The 27524-nt window shown below is 41.4% G+C and overlaps 3 protein-coding genes across 4 annotated transcripts; 2 read left to right on the top strand and 1 right to left on the bottom strand.

The window, feature by feature from the left end:
- The first annotated feature begins 5223 nt into the window (after window positions 1-5223).
- On the top strand, window positions 5224-19638 carry LOC135491738 (uncharacterized). Of its 2 annotated transcripts, none has more exons than XM_064777839.1 (15): window positions 5224-5359; window positions 7668-8071; window positions 8407-11767; window positions 12115-12223; window positions 12576-12802; window positions 13147-13264; window positions 13527-13700; window positions 14082-14218; window positions 14538-14643; window positions 15074-15157; window positions 15440-15620; window positions 16243-16332; window positions 16747-16827; window positions 17157-17246; window positions 17948-19638. In XM_064777839.1, exons 5-15 carry the CDS (start codon window positions 12795-12797, stop codon window positions 18061-18063), a joined length of 1185 nt encoding a protein of 394 aa, XP_064633909.1. In that variant the 5' UTR covers window positions 5224-5359; window positions 7668-8071; window positions 8407-11767; window positions 12115-12223; window positions 12576-12794; the 3' UTR covers window positions 18064-19638. The 2 variants fall into 2 exon arrangements, with proteins under 2 accessions (XP_064633909.1, XP_064633910.1); XM_064777840.1 differs by lacking the exon at window positions 5224-5359 and adding an exon at window positions 6814-6899.
- LOC135491039 (putative nuclease HARBI1) lies at window positions 8912-9949 on the top strand. Its single transcript, XM_064776674.1, has one exon. It carries the CDS (start codon window positions 8912-8914, stop codon window positions 9947-9949), a length of 1038 nt encoding a protein of 345 aa, XP_064632744.1.
- A 5537-nt stretch (window positions 19639-25175) lies between the features above and the next one.
- LOC135491547 (uncharacterized) lies at window positions 25176-26036 on the bottom strand. Its single transcript, XM_064777521.1, has one exon. It carries the CDS (start codon window positions 25907-25909, stop codon window positions 25181-25183), a length of 729 nt encoding a protein of 242 aa, XP_064633591.1. The 5' UTR covers window positions 25910-26036; the 3' UTR covers window positions 25176-25180.
- Window positions 26037-27524: the final 1488 nt, after the last annotated feature.

The following is a 27524-nucleotide window of genomic DNA, read 5'->3' on the forward strand; positions in this document are numbered from 1 at the left end:
GAATTCTTTATCGGTAGTGTGAACACAGGAACTCAGGATGAAAATCCAGTCGATGAGTGGACTGTCAAACTTAAAGTCCATAGCAAGGACATTCTTTTCAAAATTGATACTGGCGCAGATGTGTCGATTATATCCAAGCAGGTCTATGAAACGCTAAAACCAATGCCACAACTCGAAAAGCCGAAAGTTGTTCTAGACAGTCCTGGCGGTAAACTCAAAACTATTGGTACTTTTCTTGCACCCATAACTCATCGCAATGTCAGGTATAAATTCCAGGTGTACGTAGTCGAAGGAAGTTCTGGTAACTGTTTGCTGAGCAGAACAGTCGCATCAAAACTCGGATTGATTCAGCGTGTTGAGGAGATACGCGAGTGCGTGTTCGGTAGTACAGGCTTACTAAAGTGTGACCCTGTCAAAATAAAACTAAAAGAAGATGCAGAACCATACAGTTTGAACACTGCTCGACGCATACCGATACCCATGTTATCAAAAGTGAAAGATGAAATAGCTCGCATGCAAGCTGCGGACATTATTGAACCGGTGACTGAGCCCACACCTTGGTGTGCGCCGATCGTACCAGTCCCCAAAAAGGACGGTAGTGTTAGACTTTGTGCTGATCTAAAGAAATTGAATTTGGCCGTTGAGCGCGAGCGCTACGTCTTGCCAACATTAGAAGATGTCATTCATAAATTGTCTGGCGCAACGATGTTCACAACTTTGGATGCTTCCAGTGGCTATTGGGCCGTTCCCCTGCACGAGAAGAGCAGACTCCTCACTACATTCATCACACCGGCAGGTCGTTTTTGCTTCAAACGTTTGCCATTTGGCGTTAGCTGTGCGTCTGAAATTTTCCAGCGCATCATGAGTGATTTGCTAAAAGACACCGGAGCAATAGTTTGGCAGGATGATATCCTCATTTTCGGCAAAACTGAAGAGGAACACAACGAGATGCTAGAAAAGGTCATGAAAAGGATTGAGGAATCCGGATTGAAACTCAACAAAGTGAAATGCAAGTTCCGTAAACCGCGACTCCGGTATGTAGGTCATAAGTTCGATAAAGATGGCGTCAGCGCAGACGAGGAGAAAATCCAGGCAATTATGGAGTTGGATGCACCCGAAAACGTATCGGAATTGAGACGAGTGTTGGGCATGATAAGATACCTTGGGCGATATCTTCCCAACCTTGCCACTGTCGTGGAACCAATGAATGAACTCTTGCAAAAGGATCGCGAATTCTCATGGGGACCGCAACAGGATGAGGCTTTCCGTCGAACAAAAGCCCTTGTTTGCGATAGTCCAGTTCTAGGGTACTATGATGTCAACAAACCTACGGTAGTCAGTAGTGACGCGAGCAGCTATGGAATCGGCGGAATGATAATGCAAAGACACGGTGAAGAGTTAAAACCAGTCGCGTTCTGTTCTAGGACACTCAAAACTACAGAACACAATTATGCGCAGATTGAAAAAGAATGTTTGGCAGCCACTTGGACATGTGAGAAATTCCGCAGATATTTACAAGGACTAGAGTCTTTCGAGCTGCTTACAGATCATAAACCCCTGGTCCCGCTCATGAACTCTAGAGACTTAGACCAGGTACCCCTTAGATGTCAGCGGCTGCTAATGCGTCTAATGCCGTTTAATTTACGCGCGAAACATGTCCCTGGGACTACGCTTGTTGTTGCAGACGCGTTATCTAGACAGCCCCTGAGCGGTGAACAATCCAATACTGAATCAGAAGTCAAGATGTTCGTCAATTCAGTGGTTGAGACAAGACCTATGTCAGATGCTAAAATCGAGAAGATTCTCAAAGAGACAAAAGAGGACGAGGAACTTCAGGCGGTAGTCTCACTCACGACGGAGGGATGGCCAGAGCGCCGAAATCAGGTGCCAGTTACAGCATGCGAATTCTTCGATGTTCGTCATAGACTTTCCGTCGCTGGTGGATTACTTTTGTTCGGTGACCGCATCGTGATACCTCAATCGATGAGGGGTGACATTTTGAACCGCATACACGAAGGACACATGGGTGTCAACAAGTGTCGCGACAGGGCTAAAATGTCCGTATTTTGGCCACGTCTCAATGCCGAGATCGCTGAACTCGTAGGGGGATGTGACTTTTGTCAAGAACAAAGGCCGACTCAAAAACACGAGCCGTTAATTGTAACCCCTCACCCAAAGTATCCGTGGGAGAAAATCGCTACGGACTTGTGCACCGTGAAGTCCGAAAAGTATCTAGTACTCATGGACTACTATTCAAAATACATTGAAATAGCGCATATGCATTCTACAACTGCCAGCAGTGTTATCAAGAAAGTAAAGGCAATATTCGCTAGATGGGGTGTGCCCCGTGAAATCGTCTCGGACAATGGCCCGCCTTATGATTCGAAAGAATGGAAAACTTTTGCGTTGGAGTGGGGAATAACACTCACAACCGTTAGCCCCCACAATCCTCAGGCTAATGGTCAGGCAGAAAGTGGCGTAGCCATTGCAGAGAGAATTTTGAGACAACCTGATCCCATAAAAGCTCTCATGAGTTATCGCTCAACCCCAGTCAGGTCAACTGGATACAGCCCAAGTCGTCTAATGATGGGAAGAGAGATTGCGACAACCATACCAACGCTCAGACGTAATCTCCGACCACAATGGCCAGACGCGAAACGTGTATCTGAAAACGTGAAGTCAATGCAGCTGCAGTACAAACAGCAGTACGATAGTCGTCATGGAGTCGCCTCCCTGCCCGTGCTGACAACCGGAGAAAAGGTGCGAGTGAAACTGGACGGTCAGAAGAAATGGAGTGAGCCAGCTACGGTGGTGCAACACCACGCAACACCGAGATCATATATCATCAGATCCAGCGAAGGCAAGGATTATAGGCGCAATCGGCGTCACCTGCTACGAATTCCGTCGAACGTGCATACCGGTGAACCTCCAAGTGTCAGTTCTTCAACAGCCAACGTCGTTCGTCCACAATCGTCCAGGAATCGTACGAGGCCAATGTCGCCTGCCAGGAATCTTGCTGGAACGCCAGCTCCGTCATCATCAGAGCCGCCTGCGTCACCTGCTCAACCGGTAACGCCACCTATGGTTGAATCTAGGACAAGATCTGGGAGAGATATCAAACCCCCAGTGTGGTCGAAAGACTACGTTGCAAAATAGACATTGACATTCTTAGGCCTAATTTGGATGATGCATCAAGACTGTGTTGGGTCCAATAATACAGACCCGTCTTGAGTGCGACAGGGGATTGTCGTCTACCATGACCCTGTGAGTTCAGGCCTTGTTGATTTTTCTTGATTTTTGCTGTTTTGTGTATGTTTTGATAACATAATAGCATGTTTTTGTGGTGTAATTCTTTAAAACAAGCCAGATTGCTTGTGTTTGTTTTGGTTGGCGCATTGGATCGCTCTACAAGACTAGTTTAAATTTTGCCTTGTGTTTAAGAGTATTTTTTTGACTTTCTAGTTATTACAAGGATGGTTAATTCTGTGCGTTGTTTGAATGTTGGAATTGGTGTTTGCAAGACATTTAAAGCTGAACTAAATAGTGCTCATAGAACAATTAAAGCTGAACTGAATAATGTTGGACTTTGACTATCCCTCATATGGACTATTCTCTTAAAGGGGGAGATGTCTCATAATCAGCTTGTTCAGGCTAGCCCGGAATCGGGCATGGAAACAACTACAACAACGTTCAGGGCTTCTAAGATGGCTTCCTGTATTTTATGATTAATATTAAATTGATGTTGCATAAATCCGTGGTTTTAAAGAATATATTACCCCATCCTGAAACAGAAACTGGTCGAAACTTACGGCTGTTTCTGTTATCTTGCATGTCCAAATATATGGGCCACGCCCGGTGGGCGTCCAAGGACAAAGGTACTGTACATTTGCTCAACGCAACACGGCCAAACGGGGCGAGGTCAACAAGACCAAGGCCTATACGCCAATGGTCTAAACCATTCACCAAGTAAAAGGGGTGACAGCTAGGGTGGTATGTGACAGTAGGTCTTATCGCGAAAAAGAAAAATACTTTGGGCATATTGCCCAAAGCTACGATCACATCGAGTTTTAGCCATCTAGCCCTGGCATTGACGAAACGTGCTCCGCTAAGGGACGACGACGACGACGGACGCCACGGTGTCGTATAAGCTCCCCAGAGGTGAGCTAAAAATTAGTCCACATTAGTCCTCATTGTTGTTGGTCGTCTAAGCAGGTACATTTGAATGAGACCACATCGGGTTCCTTTGTACAGAGTCAAAAATCTACACAGTACAAATGCCATAGTTGAAAGGACAGATGGACATCTGATGCAACAACAACTTTACCGAAAAGAGGCTGCGTCCAGACGTTCGCGATGAGAGCATATTGAAATGGCCTTGTGTAAATGTTGAAACGTGTCAAATGAAACAGCCAAAATAAACAAACCATGCAAATGCCCCACTCATTTAAATTTTCCAATTACTTCAGATAGGTGAGCGCCAAAACATTTACAACAGAGGGGCGCACATTGATGCTGTTAGACTTGGCGCTAGGGCGGATACCTGAAAGTTTGCAACAGATGGATGGGCGTTGATGCTGTGCGGATACTTGAACATGAATACTGCAATGATTGTCCCAATGCAAAAATGGTGTCCTCTTTAAAAACCAATTCATATGAATCTTTCCTATTTACGACAGTAGAGCGGGGCGTATCCCTGAATGTGTATACAGCCCATTCATTCTTTTAAAACCCGTTCATTTTAATTTTTCCAATCTATTCTGAAATTCGAGTGCCCATAAATTTCTATCAGATGAGCAGGCGGGGATGCTGTGATGCTTGGGTGGATACCTGAATATGAATACAGTGATAATTGTATCACTGCAAAAACGGTATTCTCTCTGTAAAAAACCCATTCATTTGAATCTTTCCTATTTACGACAGTAGAGCGGGCGTATACCTGAATGCAAATACAGCCCATTCATTCTTTTAAAACTCATTCTTTTTAATTTTTCCAATCTCTTCAGAAATTCAAACGCCCATAAATTTCCATCAGATGAGCAGGTGAGGATGCTGCGATGCTGTGCGGATACTTGAACATGAATACAGCAATGATTGTCCCAATGCAAAAACGGTGTCCTCTTTAAAAACCCATTTAAAACCCATTCATTTGAATCTTTCCAATTTCTTCAGATATGCGAGCGCCAAAAAGTGCACAACAGAAGGTAGGGCCTTGATGTAGTTAGACTTCCAGCAGTTTTTGATGAAGCTTGAGAGGTCGACCGAACTGCGCCCAATCCCAGAACGCGAATATGTTGAAACCTACATCAAGGCCTACTACCTTCCCGAGGACCAGTTAGAGACCTGGGTCAAGGACCACAAGGTAATTATAGTTTGGTTCAGACGCTTTAATCAATTCAAAAATTCATTCCGAGTGCAACTGCTCCAGAAAAATGATGACTTTGTGCAGAATATGAGCCCGTATGCTAATTGCATATGTAAAACATGTCACAGACGCTATGTACTTCTGGAGCTTATGCGACGTCATTATAGGCCCCAGATCCCATCTTGGGACTATATTGATATCACTGGAATTCTCGAAACTGTTATTTTCTTCCACCAACACATTTATTGCGGTAGTCCAGCAAAACGGCTAAATAAACCAGATATCAATCACCCTTACACCACCAAACCCAATTCCATCTATGGACTATCGCAAAAGGATTTTAAAAATCATGAGTATTTCGATACTTTTGAAGCATTTTTTGCTGAGATATCGTCTGATCGTCTTCTTCCAACATGCCGAAGTCGCGATTCAGTCTTACATGCGCTGTGACATGCGCAGAGGCAAGACGCTGATACGTTAGCATAAGCTCCGCCCCGTCATAATGACGTCATTATTCTCAGGAGTTGGTCGAGCGATGGGACGATGGAGGACCTGCGGTTACAGACAGGTCGTCATCATTGTATTTACGCATGCGCGAGTAACCGCATGTAAACAAATTAAGTCACATGCATTTGATTGAAGATATTTATAGCTCTCCCACCTGATTCATACATAGTTAAATGGTAGCAGTACTCTTTTAGTTAGGTTAGTTGTCGGTGGTCAGCAAGTAACTATTGCTAACTTACATGCTCGAGTTAACTATTCTCTTATGGGCAGCGGTAACTACTGTTAGATCGTCCTTATACATGCTCAAGTTAACTATTCTCTTATGGGCAGCGGTAACTGCTGTACTCTCTCTCAGCCCAAATATCGTCAACTAATTCGTGGTGCCCAGCTTTACCCTTAGTTGTTGAGCCGTTAGTTCTTTTTCTTACTGCCAGACGCGCTGCGCCATGTCGGGGTGGCTTATTCAGAACAGTATTGTTTTCGCTATAATATTATGGTATAAATGCCATTGGCCCCGACTGAGGAAGATGGGGAGAGAAATGCAGGCCTGATTCTTTTAACATTTTAATTTTAGTCCGGCTCTACGAGTACGACATGTAGGCTACCGTAGCCTAGACAGGTCATGATTTTGTCTTGGTACGATATTTCTTTGGAATTAACTAGTAGTTTCTGTATGATCAATTTGGCCGCAAAACAATCGGGAACTTTTGATATAACAGTAACACCCTGGCTAGAGTACTCCATGGAGCCTGAGGCCTCCCGACTCTCCGCGGACCGGGCCACCTGCTTCGGCTTAAAATGAACAGTGCACACACGAATCGTATGCATAAAATCGACGGCCAACTCTTTAATATACGTTGCTATTACATATTTTTGTTTTAACAACCCCCGATAGGTGACTTGTGTGTAGCAATACGTGTATTGATTGCTACGAGGCGGCGGGTGGGGTTTACCTGTTTACAGTTTAGCGATCGCAGCTAGATATTTAATCAGCTTTTACACTGTCTATCACTAATTACAAATTTTTGTGGTAAGTTCTTTATGTATAAGCAACATAAATGGCCTGACGTAGGTGGAGCAATGAATAAACTGGATGATTGATAGTTTGTCGCCAAGACTGCTATACAACACTGCAACGTGCATGTGCAATGCATTGGCCATGTGCAATGCATTGGCCATTGCATTGCCATTGGATGCACACATCACATATCAATATGCACTATGCCATAGGCATAGGCTACATGCATGCAAATAGGCCTACATGTCATAGACCTAGCATCATGAGCATGCAGTGCCTGAGGCTTTATTTTGATTGTATAGCCAGCCATGGCCCTGCTGCTTTGTAGCGATTGCAGAATGCACTGTTGTGTTGGTCTTGATGTAGCCTTGCCCTTGGTCTTGGAAAGATGTGGGCTACGTGAAGTGCCACTTCTAGGCCTAGGGCGGGTAGGCTAGGTAGGCTTAGGCCTACCCTTGTTTGCTTCGATTTCTCGAATTCGGTGTAGCTCGCTGCAAGTCGCAAGTCGTGAGAGTTACTGTTTAACCCTGTCCCTGCTGTCCCTGTTAAGAACGCTGGTGTGGTAGGTGATGATGCACTCGTATGTACGTAGTGCTACACAGCTGGCGCTAGTACATGTACCACACGATGTTGCCTGAATTAGATTTTTTGATCATTATGAGAACCCAGGATTGTCTTTCTGGATAACCCGTGTGGCTTTCAAGGAACTAAAATTCCGGGTTACGATGCTGTCGTCATATTGATACAGACACTGAAATTGAATTCTTTTCTCTATTCCAGAAGCATGCCTCGGACACGATTGAAAACCCAGGTCATCAGTCATTCCACATACGGTGGTAAAAGGAGGAAAAAAGTCAACATTCCTGTTTCGATGATCCCCCATGATCATCCCTCCTGCAAACCTTCTATTGATATGTGACCCGTCACAGCAAAACCAGGCGCATGTCGCACAGAAGATGAGCCAAAGTGACACCAGGAGATAATGGAAGAAATTGATGTGCTCATATTTCACAAAAGGCAGACAATAGAGAATTGATCAAACAGTCCGTCTCAAGCTGCCAAGCTCAGAGCGACATGCGCCTGGTTTTGCTGTGACGGGTCACATATCGGTAGTTCATTAGCTTTTGGACAGCAAAATGAATGTTCTAATGATTTCCAGTCCTCTGATCCATCCAACAATACCCGTAAGTAAATAATGATCTTGGGAACGCATTGAGTCATTGTTATTGTAATCCATTCATATAGAAACTGATGACTATCTTGTCAACTGATAATAGACGGCTTCACACTAAGTTTGTTGTGGCTATCTACGTCATCATGTCTTTTGTTCCCCACCCATTGTTTGGGCCTATTCTGAGACCACCATGTGCGCTTGCTAGCCAAAATAAAGCCTTATATGGGCATGTGTACATGTACAACTAAAGGATATTCTTTATCATTCTGCTGTCAGATTGACAATATGTACATGTACATGATCCATCCAATTTCGCAGATTAATGTAGCCTTGTTTTCACTTCAGCCCCTAAAAGAAGTTATGCTTCAACAAAGGTGAAGCAACTGGACAATTGGAAGAAGTTGAGGTCTGTCCTTGTTGATGCCTTTTTGGAATCCCTTGCCCCAAGTTCTTGTTGTTCTGTGTGCAGAGTTGAATTTTCCGGCAGCAAGGTCTTCCATTGTGAGGATTGTCTACCACCAAAATATTTCTGCGAAAGCTGTCTTGATGATACCCACAGACAACAACCTTTTCACAGGCCCGTATTCTTGAACCCTCCTTTAACACTAAGGGAGACTTTAAGTCAACCTTTAGCTAAATTTCATTTCAAGAACCAACCTTTATTTCTGGCTAAAGGACTCCTTTATGTATCTTCCTTAAACAAAGGTTGGGCCATTTCTAGAACCTTCCTTCATTACAGGAAATGCTTTAAATTGCTGTAAGGAGGCCTTTAAACATAAGGTTGGTCTGGAGTATCCTTTAGTCTCCCTTTAGTAGCCGATGTGGAAGGATCTCTTCTGATAACTCAGCGATGGGCGATTATGTCAACCGACTAGTGCGTCTTTATGACGTCAATGTGCGTATGCCACGCATCCGGACACTGCTTCCTCAGTTTCGAGAGGATGATTTCAGTGTCGACGCCTTTTTTGATCGATTTCGGTTCACCAAGGAGGGATTTAACCAGCTGATGCACTTCATTGGCGACGACATCCCGGAACCTGAGAACAATCGTGGACACCCCATATCACCAAGGACCCAAGTGCTAGTTGCACTCCATTACTATGCGACAGGTTCGTTTCAGATCGTTCACGGAGATTTGCAAGGAGTGTCCCAGCCATCGGCTTCAAGAATTGTCAAAAGGGTTTCAGGACTGTCAGCAAGAAAACGGGCCGAAGTAATTCGTTTTCCAATTGGACAGGAAGCTGTTGAAAATAAAAGGAAATTCTATGAACAGTATGGTTTTCCTGATGTGCTAGGTTGCGTTGACGGAGTTCATGTGCCCATCGAAGCCCCAAGCTTGGACGAACGTGAAATTTATAGATGTCGCAAGGGTTTCATGTCGCTGAATGTTCAAGGCATCGCAGATACAGATCTGAAATTCATCAACATTGTTAATCGATGGCCGGGGTCAACTCATGATTCACGTATTTTCGATAACAGCCGGATTTGTTTCCAGCTTGAACAACGCCAATTCGAAGGCCTTCTGCTTGGAGATAAAGGCTACGCTTGCCTACCATTTTTAATGACGCCATTTCGGAACCCAGCTGGCCGTGCACAAAGGCGATACAACAGATCACACAAGAGTACACGATCTGCAGTTGAAAGAATGTTTGGTATATGGAAACGCAAATTTCCGTGTTTGAAACAGGGTATAAGAGTGAAGCTTGACACAGCAATGTCCGTCATCACTGCGACTGCAGTATTGCACAATATTGCCATTGATCTGAAGGAGCCAGATGTTGGTGAAGAGGCTGAGGCTGAGGATGACGATGTCCCTGTAGTCGATAGGGATGATAATGTCATGGGTGCTGCTATCAGACAAACAATTGTTCAACAACATTTTCAATAAGCACAATTTATTGACAATTATTTTGATCTGCTGTTCATGTACAATGTACCAAAGGGATTTAATTGTGCATCAAAAGTAACAAGTTTACCTATTACAACTCTGTATAAACTGGTGAAGATAGTTGGTAGTCATCAACAGCATTGTTGGCTGTGGCGCCTGGACATGTGACTGCTTGGAATCCTCGACTATTCAGCTTCGTCCAAAACGACTGCTGCAACCTGAACACCTCCATCCGTTGTTCGTGCTCGTCTTTTTCAAATTTAATTTTGTTCTCCAGATACTTCATCTGGAATTCGTGCTCTTCCCTCTGCATTGCCAAAGCTGAATCAACTGCGTTCGCGCGGTTGCCTACGGCTGATGGAGATTTACTACGGGGCCTCTCCTCACGTTTCGAGTACAGCGGGCTTCAGTAATGGGTGTGTTTGATTCGTCTAATTCTTCAATGACTTGGGGTTCATCAGATTCAGATGAGTCCTCGTAGTCGTCAGGCTTTCCGGCGCTAGCGGATGGCTTTGTTTTCTTGGCTGAAAAACCGAGGTTTTGAAGAATTCAATTTGCCATTTTGATTCAATAGGGACCTTTTTAAACCTCTTGCTTAAGCCAGAAGTAAAACATTTTTAGTTTTCCGTTTGGTCTAGATAAATGCTGAACAGTTTTGTTTTTGTGGCTTCAATTCCATAAAGCTGGAAAAGGACCCTAATTAATGCTCTTGAATTCAATGCAGTTATCATGTGTGTGATGGATACGTGGTACTTGGAGAACGGAGCCATATATTGGACTGTCAGTTTAATACGAAGAGTGAAAAGAGTTGAAAATTAATTTGAACGAATTAGTGCTACCTTTTTGTGATGAGTGTTATCAGTTATGAGCCACCACAATGTGGCAGATTATTTATTTCGATTAAAACAATGCTGTATAGTATTAAGTCAATAATTTACCTTCTGGTTTATGATACCCTGTATCATCGTCAAAGTCGTTATCCAGTGGGTGGAGTACTTCGCTACAATAGGATGCTACCATGTGGGATACATCATCAGCGACGGAATCTTTCTCCATTGATCCACCTCCTGTCAGTTGGCGACATTTCTTTTCCTGTGCAACGTCTTTCTTTGCCTTCACTTTCAAATTATCGATAACTTTCTTAAGCTGTGTAGTATCGCAAGGTGTGATACATGGCTGCGCATTGAACTTTTTCGTGATTCTGTCCCAGGCTCCATTTTTAGCAGTCAGAACCTTAGTAGTATTTTCCCGCTGGTCTATATGCTTTTCCTTAGTGACCAGTTGCATTAGTAACTGTTTTTCTATTTCACTGAACCGTCTACGCGATTTTTGTGTTTTGCCGTCATCCGGAGAACCGTTGGTTTTTCCTGTTTTCAGCATGTTGGTTGTCCGCAAAATTTGAGTACATTTACTTGTCGCTTCCACAGCCGCACTACCCAATGAACTCTCATGTATTTAGGCCTAGCTGCATAGACTTCACTTCAGATCAAGACCACGGCATAATATAACAATGGTAGTGTAATCACTATAGTTATTACACGAGACTTCAAAACTGACATCGTCCTGTTACCTCAGATCATTATAAGGATAAAGGGAGCCTTATTGAAAGTGTCCCTTATTCAAAGGGACCCTTTAGCAACTTTGAGGTAAAGGTGGACCTTAACATAAGGGAGGTTAAAGTGTGGTTCTTGAATACCATTTCTTATAGGTGCCTTTAACAAAGTAACTCCTTAGTAAAGGTGGCCTTAATAAAGGCCTACTTTAGCCCTATTTAAAGGTGGGTTCAAGAATACGGGCCACAGAGTCTATACTTGGAAGGTAAGAACACTATTACCTTTTGTGAAATCTATATTGTATGTCTTTCTTCGACAAGCTATTGTTCTCCTGATAGTGATATGGTACCAAGAGAGATCTTTGTATTTCATGTGTACCGTTTACCTCTTATTTTGGGTTTGATGGATTCTTAATCAACTTTGCTTGCTAACTTATTTAATTGTCAAAAGAGGTTTTACAAGTGTAAATCAATCTTACAGTTTGACTTGAGCAATGCATCATCATGAAGCACTTGAATCAATCGTAGGCAAGACCCTTGGCCACAATGTTTTATTCTAGCTCCTAGGTTTGGTTCTTTTTAGGTTTAACTAATTCAAACCAATTCCTTTTAGGAAAAAGCTTGGGTTCCATTTTCTGCAACTATATATCTTCGGGATGATGAATGTCATAAGGAATGTTTGGAATCCTATAACAAGCATGTGATTGTTGTCGACTCCAAAGGTGAGCTTTCTCTCATTAAATATGCCTTAATTTGAATTTGATATTCCAGCTTTCTTTGACTACACAACTAGCATAGATAGTACTTATCGCTGATGGTGCTGCATACCAAAGCTTGATAAAATGTGATTATCATTAAAAAATATCATGGACAGTTTATCCAATAAGTTAACCAGTTTGGACCCCATCTCCTGTTGACCCATTATGGAGTGTTGGACGAAATTATTCGGAATTGGAACTATCATGTATTAGTACACCCCGTTCATGTGCACCTGTGCAACTACCATCCTCCGCTAGCAATTGAAATATTTCTGTAGCCAGAGACTAATTTTTCTCCAAATTATTCCAATTTTAGGACGCCACCACACCGTTGTTGTCAAATTCTGCAAATGCGAGGAGGAGCCGACAACACTTATCCGCCTCCGTCTTTGGCCAGCTTCTCCAAAAAATCCAAAGATCTGCTTTGATTTCCATCTGATGGAAATGCTTCGAGTCCTGTATCTTCAAGTTCCAGTCCCTGTGTTTGATTTTTGTGAGTCACTGAAGTATATACATCATCCTTATGTTGAAATAAATGATCCGGTGAGTCAAGCTTGTGCATTTTAAGTGCTTCTTTTTATGCTTTTCCTAGATTAACCCTTTAACCCTGTTGGGCACGACATCAATCTTGTGAAGTGTGATCTTTAGTAATCTTCAAAAGAGCACAGTCCTCTCTCCTCCCAGGTGCACTCTTGCCTTTAATTTCTTTGTGAATTTGAAATAAGCCGAACTCATTAAGAGTGATTACATGTCATAATAACTAAATGATGATCTCAAACAAGATGACGCAAAGCCTTAAATGATTATCTGCTGATATAGTGGTACATGGTTTTTCACACTCTGGCGTAATTGTACAGTGTTAAGGTTTAAATCACTTCTTCTTACAGTTTTTGCAGGATATCTACAAGGTTCTCATTAATGAAACTTTCGAAGAATACCGTTTCTTTATTCATCAGTAAGGTTATGTCGGCTCCTGAGGATATAAAATGTCCTGCGTGTCCAGTGGTAAGCTTTATACTTTTGGCGCAGCCCAACAAGCGCAACATTTTGTTGCTGGGCCTCTTTATCATATTGTTGTTGATATACTCTGATGGAGTGACCACTGAGATTGGGCATGGCTGACTCATCGATTGTTCGATATTGTTGCGGAAACACTACCTCCTACTCAGGTTGCCTCTTGCACCGAGATATGAGACGTCCTCTAGATGAAACCAGGACTGATAAATTACATCCCTCTCTAAAGCACATTGGCCATTCTTTTTTTCAGAAGGATGAATATCAAAGAATTATATCAATGGATGTAAACTTTGGATTGGTGCGAAAGAAGACATCAGGGAGAAGTGTTGAGGAACCAAAGCACAGTGGGGTGTACTTTGTCGACCAGAATGAAGTGGACCAATTTTTGAAAGAGAATTCAAAAACCCAACCTCCAAAGACTCAGGTTAGCTTCAATTTGTACCTGAAATGCTTTGTTTCTCCTCTTTCTTTCATTTATTTATTTTTTGTTACATCTCTTGCTCCAAAAGCATGGATTATTGAAATCCCTAACTAATCTTCATAGGATTTGGCTAAAGATGAACTGACACACTACTTATTGGAAACCTCTTTCCAAAAGATGCAAGTTTTCGAAGAAGTACCAGTACCCCCTTTTTAACTTCTTATTGGTGATTTTTACCATTGTTTTTATTGAAAATGACCCTATGTTCTGAGGAAATTATGGCAGACCTTTGAGTATTTGACTAAGAGACATGTACTAGGACTTTTTTCAGAAAGAGTATTCGTTTTTACAGTGATTGGTAATAAATTTGTCTTTCCTTTTTAGGATTGCAGTGATTTCAAGGCTGGAAGCAACATTCGATCTCGAAAACGACATGAGAAACTGGATGAGACAGCAGTGTTTGGTGCTTCATGCAGGCACGACTTTCCGTTGATTATGTTCAGTCTCAAACATGGTGAAAGGTAACTATTACATCTGGTGAATCAAAGTCAAGAATACCAGTAACTTTTCACATGCCGGTACCTCAGTCACTTTATTTTCAGTGACTACATTTGACTCGTAAGCTGTTTATCTGTCAAATTAAAATTGCAGAAATTGGCCTTTATGGGCATCCTTATGTCAATGCATGTAATTTTTTCATCATTTACAATATTTATGATATAATCAATCATTTGACTTGACTGTGGTTTATGTATACTTTGAGGTTGTGCCACATATTGCATGTCAATTCTCATGCCGATAAAATTAAACTCCCTATTTATCACTTTTTTATCAATTCAGGTTGGCGTATGCAGTGTTTTTACTGAAGCAGCTTTTGGAGACTGTTGGTCCACATCAACTATTTGTCATGTATGATGTAGTTTGCATGTTGGAGACACACATCAAGGTATGAGATTCTCTGCATGGATTTTTTTATTGCTGGTCTCCCTTTCTTGCTTTTAATCAATGGCCATTGGTCATTAAAACAAGATCCTGTCACTAAAAGTTATTTGACAATAACTGAATATGAAGCAACCGATCATTTGGACTGTTTTCTTTTTTTAACAGTCAAACCATTGTAGAGGTGCTGGGGACAGTCTCCACGGCTATCATGACGTGTTGTCTTTGATTTTTAGAACCAGAGGAAACAGTGCGCAGTCTGTGGATCCATGCGGTTCCGCGGCTGGTCCGGTTGCTTTGCCCACTCGGTGATCTGGTGTGATGTGCATGAAGTCCAATAGTCTGCATGAAACTAAAGGCATGATGCACAGGCCAGTAAGCCTTCTCAAGTCTGAAGTCTTATTCTATTTAGTATCCTTGATTTTTTGTCTCTTCAGAAGCATTACCCCCTCCTGCCAATTGAAGAAATAAAACTCGCCATTCCGATCTTCCATTGTTATGGCCATAAATTTGCCTGTCAGGTGAGACTATTGCATTTTGAATTTCTGTCAATGCTGTCAAAGCACAGATGAAGTAGAATCTTATGATTGGCTCCCGACCTTTCAAGCAATTGAGTACTTAGCTCCTTTCTTGTTTTCACTGCAATGATTTTTAATTTTTCTAAACTTCAGTTACTTTTGGCCTGACAACCGTTAGCTATAAATTATAGACCTCCTATCCATCAGAGAGGTATATTTTTTTAATATCATTTTTGAAAAAGATGTCACTTAAACATCAAATGACAATTTTGCTTTTGCCTGTAGGTCAGGTATAGCCCTAGGAGAAACCCTGGATTTGCACTCTCTGATGGTGAAAGCTTGGAACGCCTGTGGTCATACCTTAGGAACTTCTCAAAGATAACGAAAGAGATGACACCGACTCACAGGATCGATACTCTCACGGACGCCCTTCGCCATTACGCACGACGGAATCTATTCAAACTTGGTATGTTTAGTTTATCGGCCTCTCTGATTGTTTCGTACACATTATAAAATCTGACTGTCAGGAGTGGCAGTAGTTGTTAATGTTAGTTTTTTTAGAAGTCCTTGAAGTTGATGTCATAACTCTGTCTGTGGCTACCCTAATAGTTTACTGTAATTATTTTTGTTGTTGATTTGATGTCACAGTTTTCACAACAACAAAAATTGGGGGGGGGGGAGAAAGTTAGAAACCTATGATACCAACATTAACAAATATTTAGGGAGATTAAACTGTATTCAAATTTCAAAACAACTTCAAATAGTTGGCCATGCTAATCTTCTCAGGGCTCTGCCAAATTTGTAGTTTTTGAGTCTTGCTGGCAGAGATAGGCATAAGTGCCGAGTCTGTAGTAGCAATTATGGGCAGCGAGGCTGTATGTTCCATGGAGTTTAGCTTGAAGAAGAACGTGCAGGCCTTCAGCTGTGACAATGATGTACGTGTAGCTTAGCCCTTGTGAGTTGAATCATTTGTGAGTCTTGAGTAGTTTACAATAAGCTTAACATTACTGTTAGAATTCATCAACCTTGCTGTTGTCTTTGTGAAGGTTTGGTGTGCCAAGTCTTATGTGAACCCTTTTTTCTAACAGGATCCTTTCTAAGTTCAAAGATGCAGAAAGCCCAAGATGTATTGAAGACTTCATCTGAAGAATTAGCTGTTCTTCTGGCGAGACTGCAAGGTACGTAGATATGTCGCATAAACCATCGCAGTCATTTGTTCTTCAGAACAATCCTGCTGTGGAAGGTTAAACTGCATTAGTCTTAGTAGAATAAGATTAGAGGAATTAAAGATGCCCCAGTTTAAGTGTCCTAATGTCAGATCAATCTCCTCAGGTTGCTGAGCTACCCCTGGAAAACATTGCTCCATTTGTGGAAATGCGTACAGTTTAGGCAACTGAATCAAAGCCATAGTGAAACAATTAAACAACAGGGGAAACAAATCGGTATGCCAATTGCTAACTCAGTTACGTGTATATTATAGAATGTGTGAGGATTGAGATTTGTGTTTGTTTTCCAGTAGTTATATCATTCACCTCACTGATCCCATGAAATTATACCTTTTTTCTATCATCATTATTGTTGCATTGCCACAGTTACAAGTGAGGAAGTGAAACAAGTGATTTCAGCAGAGATGGACAATGCCCCAAAATCAAAAACCACTGGCTTGGAAAAAGGTAAATTATATATGTACGTTTTGTCACATTCGAAGGGAACTTTGATGATTAGCAATATGCAATGCTACGCAATTGGAAATTTTCAAATTCAGTTACAATACACCACACAGTAATAGGTACTAATCCCACTAGTGCTATTCAATGCATTTACCTTTCAAGACTGACCAAGGTATGACGGTGTAGACAGAAAAGAGGTCGAAGTTACGCATGTTAGATATACTTAGTAGGGATCAGGTCAGACCACAAAATTTTCTTGGTTACTGTAGTCTGCTGCCTGTATTGAATGTATTTAGTGATTTACCATAATATTGCCTTTTTTACAATCTCAGGAATTTCTGGAAAGGAAACCCTAATGCAGGAGCTACAAAGGCATTGTACAGAGCGGAAAGTCCTTATCGAGATGATGAAGAAATATGCCAGTAAGTTAAAATCTGAGGTCTAATCTGAAGACCTGCCTTAAAGGGACAATATAGGCAGCGGCTAGGTAGGCAAGATAAAGTTACTCAATGTCGCCAGTAGGGGTCTCTCACTTCTCACAGTGCGTTGAAATGATTCACGCTTGTACGAAGAATATATTTAGTGCTGAATCGGACATGACCCAGGGCCCTCCCTGTGTATATAAGTCGCCTGAAGATGGCCAGATTAGCGCCTCTGCTCCTGCCTATAGTCCCTCTTAAAATGAGAATCTGGTTCGTTTCATTTTGGTTGTTTTTTATTGATGTTGAAGGCCATGATGGTCCATTCTTGAGAATTTACCACCGCCGAGTAATCATCTGTAATGCATTTTAGCATTACCGACCTACTGACCTAGATCTGTCTGGACCCTGGCCTTTAGAAGTGTTTTGCGAAAAAAGGAGGGCACTGATGTCATCTTACATAATGCTGTTGCCATGCATGAAGATTGCTACTTGGATTCCCAGCAACATAGAGCTTCCATAGAAATCAATAACCTCTAATTTGCTTAATGTTCTCTGTGAATTGGATAACCAATCATCTTGTGGATATCAGTACGTTGCAGGAATCAATCAAGGTTTGCAATGTTACAAGGGGTTCAGCACATCCCATTATTGATGTGTTCATATGTTTATCAGTTTAGTTTATCTTCTAACTTCATTTTCAGCTGGACAGGCCATTGCCGTCAAGCTAAGCAAGAGTATCTCCAAGACAACATCTACTGTGAAGAAACTGCTGGGGACATACAACAACAATGCCGACCTGACCACCCCTTGCTTTTGAAGATGCAGTCCAGTTCCGATTCCCAGGTGCATCAATAGAATCACTAGGACTCTACGTCAGGCTGGAACCTTACTTTCTCTTAAGGAGAGGGCAGAAGAGGAAACTGAGCTCTTACAAAAAGAAATGAAAAATGTTTCCAGATACTATTGTAGCAAACATGCTCAACTTGTCTCTGCATTGCCTATTGGAGACTGTCCTACAAACCTTGAACTCGGAGTATCTTCATTCGTAATGGCTAAGATTGTAGACATCGAGAAGCGTCTTCATGTCTTTAACACGCATTGTAAAAAATATGTCAGCTTGCAAATGCCTGAGGTTTCGTATATGAACAATTTGCAGTTTACAATCAATCTGTATTCTCTGAGGAGGAAATCTGTGAAATCACAGAAAATGTGTGCAGATTTGAGGCAGAACAGGAGATCAGTGACTATATGGAAAATTCGCCATTGCATGATGCTGAAAGTTGGTTAGCCTCTGACGTTGAAGATGGAGATGATAACACAGTTGCAGAATCTGATGATGACAATGCTGACCCAGATGTGATATAACTTTTGACTGACTTTGCTTGCTTTCCGGGTCAGTTTGGTTATTGTAGTGCCTGATTAAGTGTACTTCAAATAGGTGAAATTTTACCGCTGGCCATATTTGTTGATTTACCAAATTGTTAAAGCGGCACTATGGAATACATGTAGGTTTTAATCTCACGTCACCCGACGCCAAATGTACAGTGAAATGTACATAGCATATCCCGAGTACACAGTCTAACGAGTGCTCGCTATTACACTGACCTCGCAAAAGTATCTGTGTTTAACTTGCTCAAAAACCATCTTATCGGTAATTATATTCACTGAAACTTCGTAGACAATCATAGAACATGTATCTACGTACGTCTACTCTGTGCGTTTGAAAACAATCTGAGATCATGGGATTGTTTTATGGTAAGCAGAAGTTGGACAATATAGTAAAACCTACATGTATTTCATAGATTGCCGCTTTAAATATGTGTACGTTGAATCTCTATAGAGGTTCTTGGGATTGTTCGTTCACAGTACTCCCTCTTTTCCTTCTTCCTTTTAGTATTTAACCAGCTCCCCAATTTCATAATAAATACATGTACTCAGAAGCAGTTTGTGTAATAACAGCATAATATAGATACAGAGTATTAAACCAAAGCATTTTAAAGTCATTTTTAACCTTCAATTGAGCTTGTTAAAAATTGTTTTGCTGAATGTTACAACACAGGAACGGGTGTGTCAAGAATTGGGAACAGCTGCCCTTTGCCAATTCTATGATCTGATGGTGGCGCACTGTCAATGCTTCTTGGCATACTAGAGGATGAATTCAAGAGTTTCCGATGGTGGCCTGAACTGCATTGTCCAGGATGGCTTCTTGGCATACCAGAGGATGACTCTTCAAGATGGTGGCCTGAACTGAATGGTCCAGGACGGCTTCTTGGCGAACAAGAGTATAAGTAATCAGGAGTTTCTGATACGGCCAGAACTAGATATTGTACATGTGCAGGACGGCTTCTTAATTTTTCTGTAAAGCTGATGTTAGATGAGTACATACTGTGTGTTTATCTTATTGGAAAGTCAATGTGACTTGTAAACATTACCCATACAATGATAACTGCTGAAGCTGCATTAGCACGGAATACTGGATTTGACTGGTGAACAGGTTGTTCAGTGCCTAATGAGGAACTAAAATTACAGGCGGTGCTGAGGCACAACTCAGTTTTGACGATAGGAGGCGTCATGACATTTACCTCTAGAACAGAGCAAATGGCGACGTCATGCCTCGGCGTAGTGACGCGACGTCACAGTCATTATTTCAACCTGGCTGTGGGTCAGCGCCTCTGTATTGTAGACCAAGTTGTGCATCAGCGCCACGCCGCGGGTTAGTTTCCACGCCGGTTCCTCATTACTACATGCAAGTATGTAAATCTACTGGATGTGACCAATGGACATGACCAGTAATGATATCAGTTAAGTTGTGCAATATGCAATGCCTTATATATAAGCTGGATGTGACTAGTACACTCGTCCTATACAATCATATCATTGAAGCTGTGCAATGTTTTAAGTGAATATACCACTGGACCGGATGTGACTAGAGGATGCAGAAGTACATGTCTGCAGAAATAGTGACATAAGTTAAGTTGTCCTATGTCTTAGGTGAATCTGCAGGATGTGACTATATAAGACATGTCATATACAGTGACATTAGTTAAGTTGTTGTCTTATGTGAATCTGCTGGATGTATATAAGACATGTTCTATACAGACATCAATTAAGTTGTTCTATGTCTTATGTATTCTGCTGGATGTGACTACATAAGATGTCCTATACAGTGATCTCAGCCTTTGTTCACATGACTCAATTGCCTGCAATGGCTTTGGTAGTAGAGGTAGCAACCATTTAAATTGATGAATTACGGTTTCTAGTATGAGGGAAATGGTCTTTTTCGCTGTCGGGATTCAGGATAGACACTCATATTTTAGCGGGATTTGTGAAAATCAGGAGGGGCAGAAAAAGGACGTCCAATACAGATGTGACAATACCTTGGACTATGCCAACTATACCAAGAACAACCGATGCGAGTGGCAAATAACAGTACAATCATATACATGTACCAGTTTTGATATCAACGACCTCTGGGATTTCAAAGAAAGGAACAAGTCACCAAAATAATCCAAAATAATGTTATTCTATCCTGATTATTCAGGCAGCATATAATGTACAAGCAAAAGGCTTCATGTGAAGCACTATGAACAAGTCATACTAGGTTTTTATTTGCACAATTCAAAACAACCTAGTGCATTGAACAACATGCAATTTGTTACGAAAATAATCCTCCTAGGTGGCGCTATTTATTATATACAATGTACACGTCTGCTAAAAAGGAACTACTGGAAAGTAATATGATATGTTTCACAAGTGCAATGTACTCCAATGAAATAAGACACTTAATTCTTGTATTAAATGGCAACCCCACAAAAATGTAGCACCATGATATCAGTCGTAAATGTAAGGTAAGGGTGGTACAATAATTATAAGGACTGTGTGCATTTGCATATAGTGCCAGCTGTTTCAACACCACTAGGGCTTGAGTATCAGTTATCATGTACCTTCAAATATACAATTACGCCAAGTCCACTAACACTCATTGCAATGATACATGATAACAACGATTCAAAAGTGTGGTTACACTAACAACCTGACATCAAAATTTAAAAATAAGAACTTTTAACTTCATTTAAAACTTGATGACAAACCCTTTCTCACAAAAATATCACTGATACTTAAAGGGGGACTATAGGCAGGAGCAGGGGTGCTAATCTGACCATCTTGAGGTGACTTATATACACAGCGAGGACACTTGGTCATGTCCGATTCAGCACTAAATAATACTGTGCACAAGCGTGAACCATTTCGATGTACCGTGAGATGCGAGAGACCTATTAGCTACTTTGTGTAACTTCATCTTGCCTGCCTAGCTGCTGCCTATATTGTCCCTTTAACATGGTAGTTTTTGTTCGGTAAGCAGCTGATAACATAACATTTCACTTATCAATTAGTGATTGTGTGTTTCCTTGTCCAGTACTCCGAAATGAAATGTCCGGGTATTGCATCTGCTGCCTGCATCAAGTTGTAAGATGAAGAATACCCCAACCACTCAATTTCGTACTGGTCTTTTTCAGCATCATATGAGTGCAAACTTTTGATAACATATTCCTTGTTGTCTGAAAAAGAAATTAACACCTATTTAATGGTGGAAAAACAGTTTTTAACCTACAATGTAATATAGTTTTAATTTCAGCCTCTTCTTGCAGTTTAAAACCCTTTAAAACCCATTTTTAGCTCAGCTGACAAAGTCAGCGGAGCTAGTCAAATAGCTATTCGATTGGTGTCCGTCCTTCCATCCATCCAGCCATCTGTAGACAAAGTTGGGCATTTTGTAATCATACAACCGAGGCACTTCAAATCTAGTCTTGCTTATAAACACCGCAGAAAATGTTGCTTACGGAAAAAAATTTGGGCGATTCGACTCAAATTCAGCTCCCCAGGGGGCAAAATGCGTAAATGAAAAAACAATTTTTTGACGCTCTATTCCAGCAGATAAAAGCTTGAAATAAAGTTGAAAAGGTCTTCATGATACAGAAGTTTTGATATAAAATAGATTAGTGTCGATTTATATCACCAGTTGGCGGTAGTCAGCAAAACTGTTGTTTGACCCCGGATGACCCCGCTTTAAATTTCCCGCCGGTTACCTGGAGTACTATCATCAAGAAAATGGCGGTGACCTTTTTATTTCTACCGGAGCGATGATTTTGTAAGTGACAAATTTTCTTTTTTAAGCCTTTACGGAAACGTATTTTGGTACGAAACTTCACACGTTTATAGAAAAGGTCAACGAGAATGTGTTCAAATGCCCTCATAACGATGAGTTCAACAGAATTTGGTCAAAACAACCTTCGAATGGAGTCAACTTTCTTTGCGAAATTGAAGCGACGACCTCATTATTTATCGTAATTTATGCAGATCTGAGTGCAGCTGATGGGTGATGTTCTGATTTGTGTTCAAACTATTGGAAACTTCAGAAATTAGTTCTATTAATTCTACTATTCTGCAGGAGTATATTATAGCCATTGATGTTGACAGCTAGTAAAAGCACGAAAACTTTGTTCAGGTTTCTCGTCCAATCACGTGACCTCTCCAACACTCGATAATGCACTCTTTTCGTCCACGTTTTAGGCCAATCTTCGGCCTGAACATGAAATCTAATAAGCGCAGTACTTAAATCAGATGTTTCTCTCGCCTTGAAAACATTCCTGGGTAAAATCCATTGAGATTAGCCGAGTTAATCCACTTTTTCCGTGCCTAAAATCTCTGCCGCTGAATTCTATAAATAGAAACTATTAACATCGCGGCAGTGTTGTTCCCATTGTGCGCCCTCCCACTTCACACCATGTCAGGAACTTTTACGGAGAGAGAGGGCGTGCGGTAAGAAGAATGGCCAAAATGACGTCACGTTTTCCTGGCAATGTCGCCATTGGGAAAGCATCTTTAATTCAGACAACGTTCGTTCGTTCGTTCGTTAGTGAATTCCTCCCGCTAGAATCGAGAAACCCTTATAAAAGGTCGTTGTATTTACAGTCTCTGGCGATATATAGTCTGTGGCATATTAAGTTGCATAGCGAGTTGGCCCTGTCAGTGTTTGATTTTAATGAAATTATAGGAGTATTTCGAATACTTGACTTGCCAAACTCAGCTCGATGCCGAACTGCAGCGCCACTCGCGGACAAAGATAGAACAACTCGACATTTTTTTCACCGGTTTTCTCGCTGCGCATGCGTACCAGCGGAAATCAACAAAAGATGACGCTGGTACGCATGCGCAGCGAGAAAACCGGTGAAAAAAATGTCGAGTTGTTCTATCTTTGTCCGCGAGTGGCGCTGCAGTTCGGCGTCGCGCTGAGTTTGGCAAGTCAAGTATTGAGGTTGTGTTAATATTTTTGGTGTTGCCATTCAGTGGGTGAGGTCAAGTCTTGAGTAAAACCGGATTGAGTTAACTTTGAGTTTACATTGAGTTAACCTGAGCTCTTTACCCCAGATACAGGTAAACTCTGAGTAAACTCTTAGTATACCTTAGGGTAACTCTAAAGTAACTATAAGATAACTCCTTAGTAACCCTTGGGAATTCCCCATTTCTACACACAGATTCCTTGAATCTTTACTCTGATAAGCACATGCTTCATGTGCATGCTCTATGTCATAAGCAGTGCTACTTGTATTATTCCGAAGTACAGACACACAGAAAGAAGTATGACTGCCTCCAGTATGGACCAAGGGAAGAAAAGATTTCGTTGGAATGAACAGAAAATGATCGAGGCTCTAAGTTACCTCACTGATAATCATGAACGGTTCAAGCAGGCCAAAAGAAATCAAACAGTTAGTGAGTTTTTCAATGAGGTAGGAGATCTTTTTTCTGTGGCAGGAACTGTTGTTGAAAACATGGTCAAAAATCTGGCTAAAGAGTTCCGTACGGTCATCAAGGAGAACATGAAGTCGGGGACTGGCACTGATGAACTACGGCCAAGTCTGAAATTGAGGGACTCGGAGGAACTTTTTGATTGCTTTCAGACTTACTATGACTTGTACTTTCCAAAAGGGGGAGCAGCACGTCCAGATGTCGTCATTACACCAACATCTGGTGTAGTCAAACCAGTCCAACTTTTCAAGGCGGGAAAGAAACGGTCCATCAGCCCATGCCCATCATCAGTAGATTTGGGAGACGAAGATTTGGAGATTGACGAGGGGCCTGTTGCATGTAGTAGCCGCAGTTCTACCCCCACTGCCTCTGGATCTGCACGTGTGACAACTCAAGGTCGTGAAAAAGCTACAACAAGTTCAGGATCAAAGAAAGCAAAGCCTGATCTCCTGGATTCAGCTGTTAATGCGCAAGAGAAATACCTGGAGATACTGCAGAAACAAAATGCAATCCTTCAATCCCTTGTTGGGGAAGTTCGCTTGATCAGGGAAGCATTTGCTCACTCCACTGGAATCCAGTTTGAAACGTTGTCTTGGATAACGTTTCGGATATGGATTAAAACATTTCGATTGATCGAGAGAAACTTCTTTGAAAGAACAAGTTATTTTCTCGTTTATGATACATAACTGTGCTGAATACAGGATACTTACAGGACATTCCTACATTCCGATAAAGACGCGTCTCATTCATAAAACTGGTAAAAACACAAACTGATGGTGTGTAACATTTAGCAAGAGTATTTGCGATTGGACATTTTTCTGTTTACTGGCGTATCCATGAGTAATTATCAATATCATGATTAATTAAGAATGATTCTTGATTCTATCCACTGACTAGCACTTGCCTTAATCATATTTTGTACCGGCATATTTTAGTTGTTTCTCGTGTAGAGGTAAGAAATGAAAGCAAAAATATTTTTTGATGGAAGATAATCACCGTCTTTAGAGTACAGGTTGTGCATTTTGCTTAGAGTTTTTATTGAACAAAGTTCAGAGTTAATACAAACTATTATCTTTGTTTTCTATAACTTAGTAATTAGGTTTATCTTGGGGTTGTGACCACAGATGTTACCCCAAGAAATTGGTGTATCGATTATGTAACACACAAGTTGCAATGGTACATTTGGCAGCAAATAAGGGGCCATACTTGGCAGGATACCTATTCTCCTTCATTTGATTCATGCGCCATTTGAGTTCAGATGCCCCAATGGTACGTTCAACAATTTGACGAATTCTGGTACAGCGATTGTTGAAAGCGAACTGGTCTGGTTGAAGGTTATTTCCTATAAATGGGACCAAAACAGCAGGATGCAAATTCCGGTAAGCAGCATCACCAAGCACAACATCATCGTCCGGAAGTTGATCCAAGTATCTCATGAAGTCATCACCCCATTCTGTAGCAGTCTTGTCATGTGTTGCTCCTGGAAGCCCTGTGATGAGATGACGTACTCTGCCAAACTTGTCAACAATATACTGGGTGTTTATAGAGTCACAGCTTTTACCAGGCCGGCCACAGTAGTAAGCGTCTCCAGCATGATCTGGACGCTGAATTTTTATGATTACACCATCCAAATACATGACAACATGTTTTTCAACACCATCTATATCCCGAAGGCTAGTGCTTAACTGGTCAAGTTCTTCCCTCCGTGGAAATGCAATGTGCTCGCCAGCTATATCCATAAAGAAGTCTGAAACTTCCCTACTGTGTAATATGGCTGTTGATTTGGCTATACCCTGTGTGTATCCAATTTGTCGGTGGTAGCCACCAGAGGCCAAATACAGCAAAAATGTCTCCATTCTCTTCACAGAGAATAAATACCTCCTGTTTCCTCCTCCTTGTTGTTGTCTCCAATTATGGTATTCCGCACATATTTCATCGAATTGTCCATCTGTTAGCCGTAAATGTCTGTGCACCGGTTCTTCACTATAAGCTGACCTCCTAAAATAATTCTCATGCCTTTGTTGGGCAAGAGCATGAACATAGACTGGCATAAAAAACATGTCTGACAGGTTCTTTCTTGCCTCCAAATGGTTACCCCAAACTTGACTTCTTTCCGAGTAAACTATGAGTTAACACCCATAGTGTAAAGATTACCCTAATGCATTTTTCCTTCTACTTTTAACAAAGATGGCTGCTTTGCTCAGGTAGACTTTACCCTGGGGTATAATTTGAGTAAAACTTACCAACTTACCAGCGTTTACTCCGGGTTAACTCAAGGTAAACTTTACCCTCGGAGAGAAGTCAAGTTTTGAGTTTATTAGGGGTTACCTTTACCCTAGGGTAAAAATCTCAGGGTTATCTTTACTTTACTTAAAACTTGACCTCACCCAGTGTCGTGTGTGTAGTGTAATAGGTCAGTACCCTCACCGAAAAGCAGTGTGATATCAGTCAGGATTCAGTCAGGTTGCAGTGTTACCTCACATTTTTATGGCAGTGTTGAAATCAGTGGAAAGCAGTCATAGGGAGTGTTTTTCAGTCACGCAATACCAAAGCATACAGTTATACAGCAATCAAAAATAGAGGTTAGGGAGTCAGACATAAGCAGTGGTAAGACAGTCAAAATCAGTGGTAAGGCAGTCAAAAGTAGTGCTCATTAGACCATATCCACAACTCCGTGGATATGGTCTATTGTTTTTACTGAGCCGATCGCCAGGACCCGAGGGATGTGGTTTTCGACACGTATCTCCGAAACTGCCGCACGGAACGAACTGAAATTTAGTTAGGTTACGTTTCATAACCTGCTAACGAACAACGTGTACTTTATTTTTGCAGCCATTGCTTACTTTTTTAGTTTTCGGGTGATTTTTGATGAAAATCGCCGGTTCTGAACCGTTCCGGTAATAGCACTGCCTCCCGCGTTTTTACCGATTAGGCAAGTTGCTCAACGTTGATCTGTCCCCGACCTGAACAGGTGGGAGGATACCCGCTACATGGAAGAGCCAACAGACATTTCGTCTATGCATTCTAGACTGGGTGAGTGTGATTTTTTCGTGATTGTAATCGCCCTCAAATTTGTGTTGAAACACTGCATCAGAGAAAATTAACTCATCAGAGGTCAAGAAAAGGATCTTAAGAATATATATTCGCTGTTAGTTTGGGTGATTATTGGGAGCACGTCCATCTTTTGAGGCAAACTTGTCCACCAAACAAAATGTGAATGCAGTCCGGCAAAGAGGAACAACCAACCATTCACTTCGACTTTTAAAGGCTACATGGTTCCAAGAAAATACATTTATACTACCAAGTAAAAGGTTCATCCTACATTTTCGTTCATATGTAGTCTAGCATTTACTTGTTTTGGTAGCAAATACTGATTTCTAAAAATCCTTTGCTTTCACAAGAACTAAACTATTCCAATTTTTGAAGCATACTAAATACTTCAAAATCTGGAGTAAAAGCTTATGCTAGTTT

Source organism: Lineus longissimus, chromosome 7, assembly GCF_910592395.1.
Source record: "Lineus longissimus chromosome 7, tnLinLong1.2, whole genome shotgun sequence".
Lineage (NCBI taxonomy): Eukaryota > Metazoa > Nemertea > Pilidiophora > Heteronemertea > Lineidae > Lineus > Lineus longissimus.

Bases quoted from the DNA above. Each gene is read 5' to 3' on its own strand.
- LOC135491547 (XM_064777521.1), bottom strand. From the start codon at position 25,909: ATGGAGACATTTTTGCTGTATTTGGCCTCTGGTGGCTACCACCGACAA.
- LOC135491738 (XM_064777839.1), top strand. The intron at 16,828-17,156 runs GTAAATTATATA...TTACAATCTCAG, and splicing joins AACCACTGGCTTGGAAAAAG to GAATTTCTGGAAAGGAAACC. The intron at 17,247-17,947 runs GTAAGTTAAAAT...CTTCATTTTCAG, and splicing joins GATGATGAAGAAATATGCCA to CTGGACAGGCCATTGCCGTC.
- LOC135491039 (XM_064776674.1), top strand. From the start codon at position 8,912: ATGGGCGATTATGTCAACCGACTAGTGCGTCTTTATGACGTCAATGTG.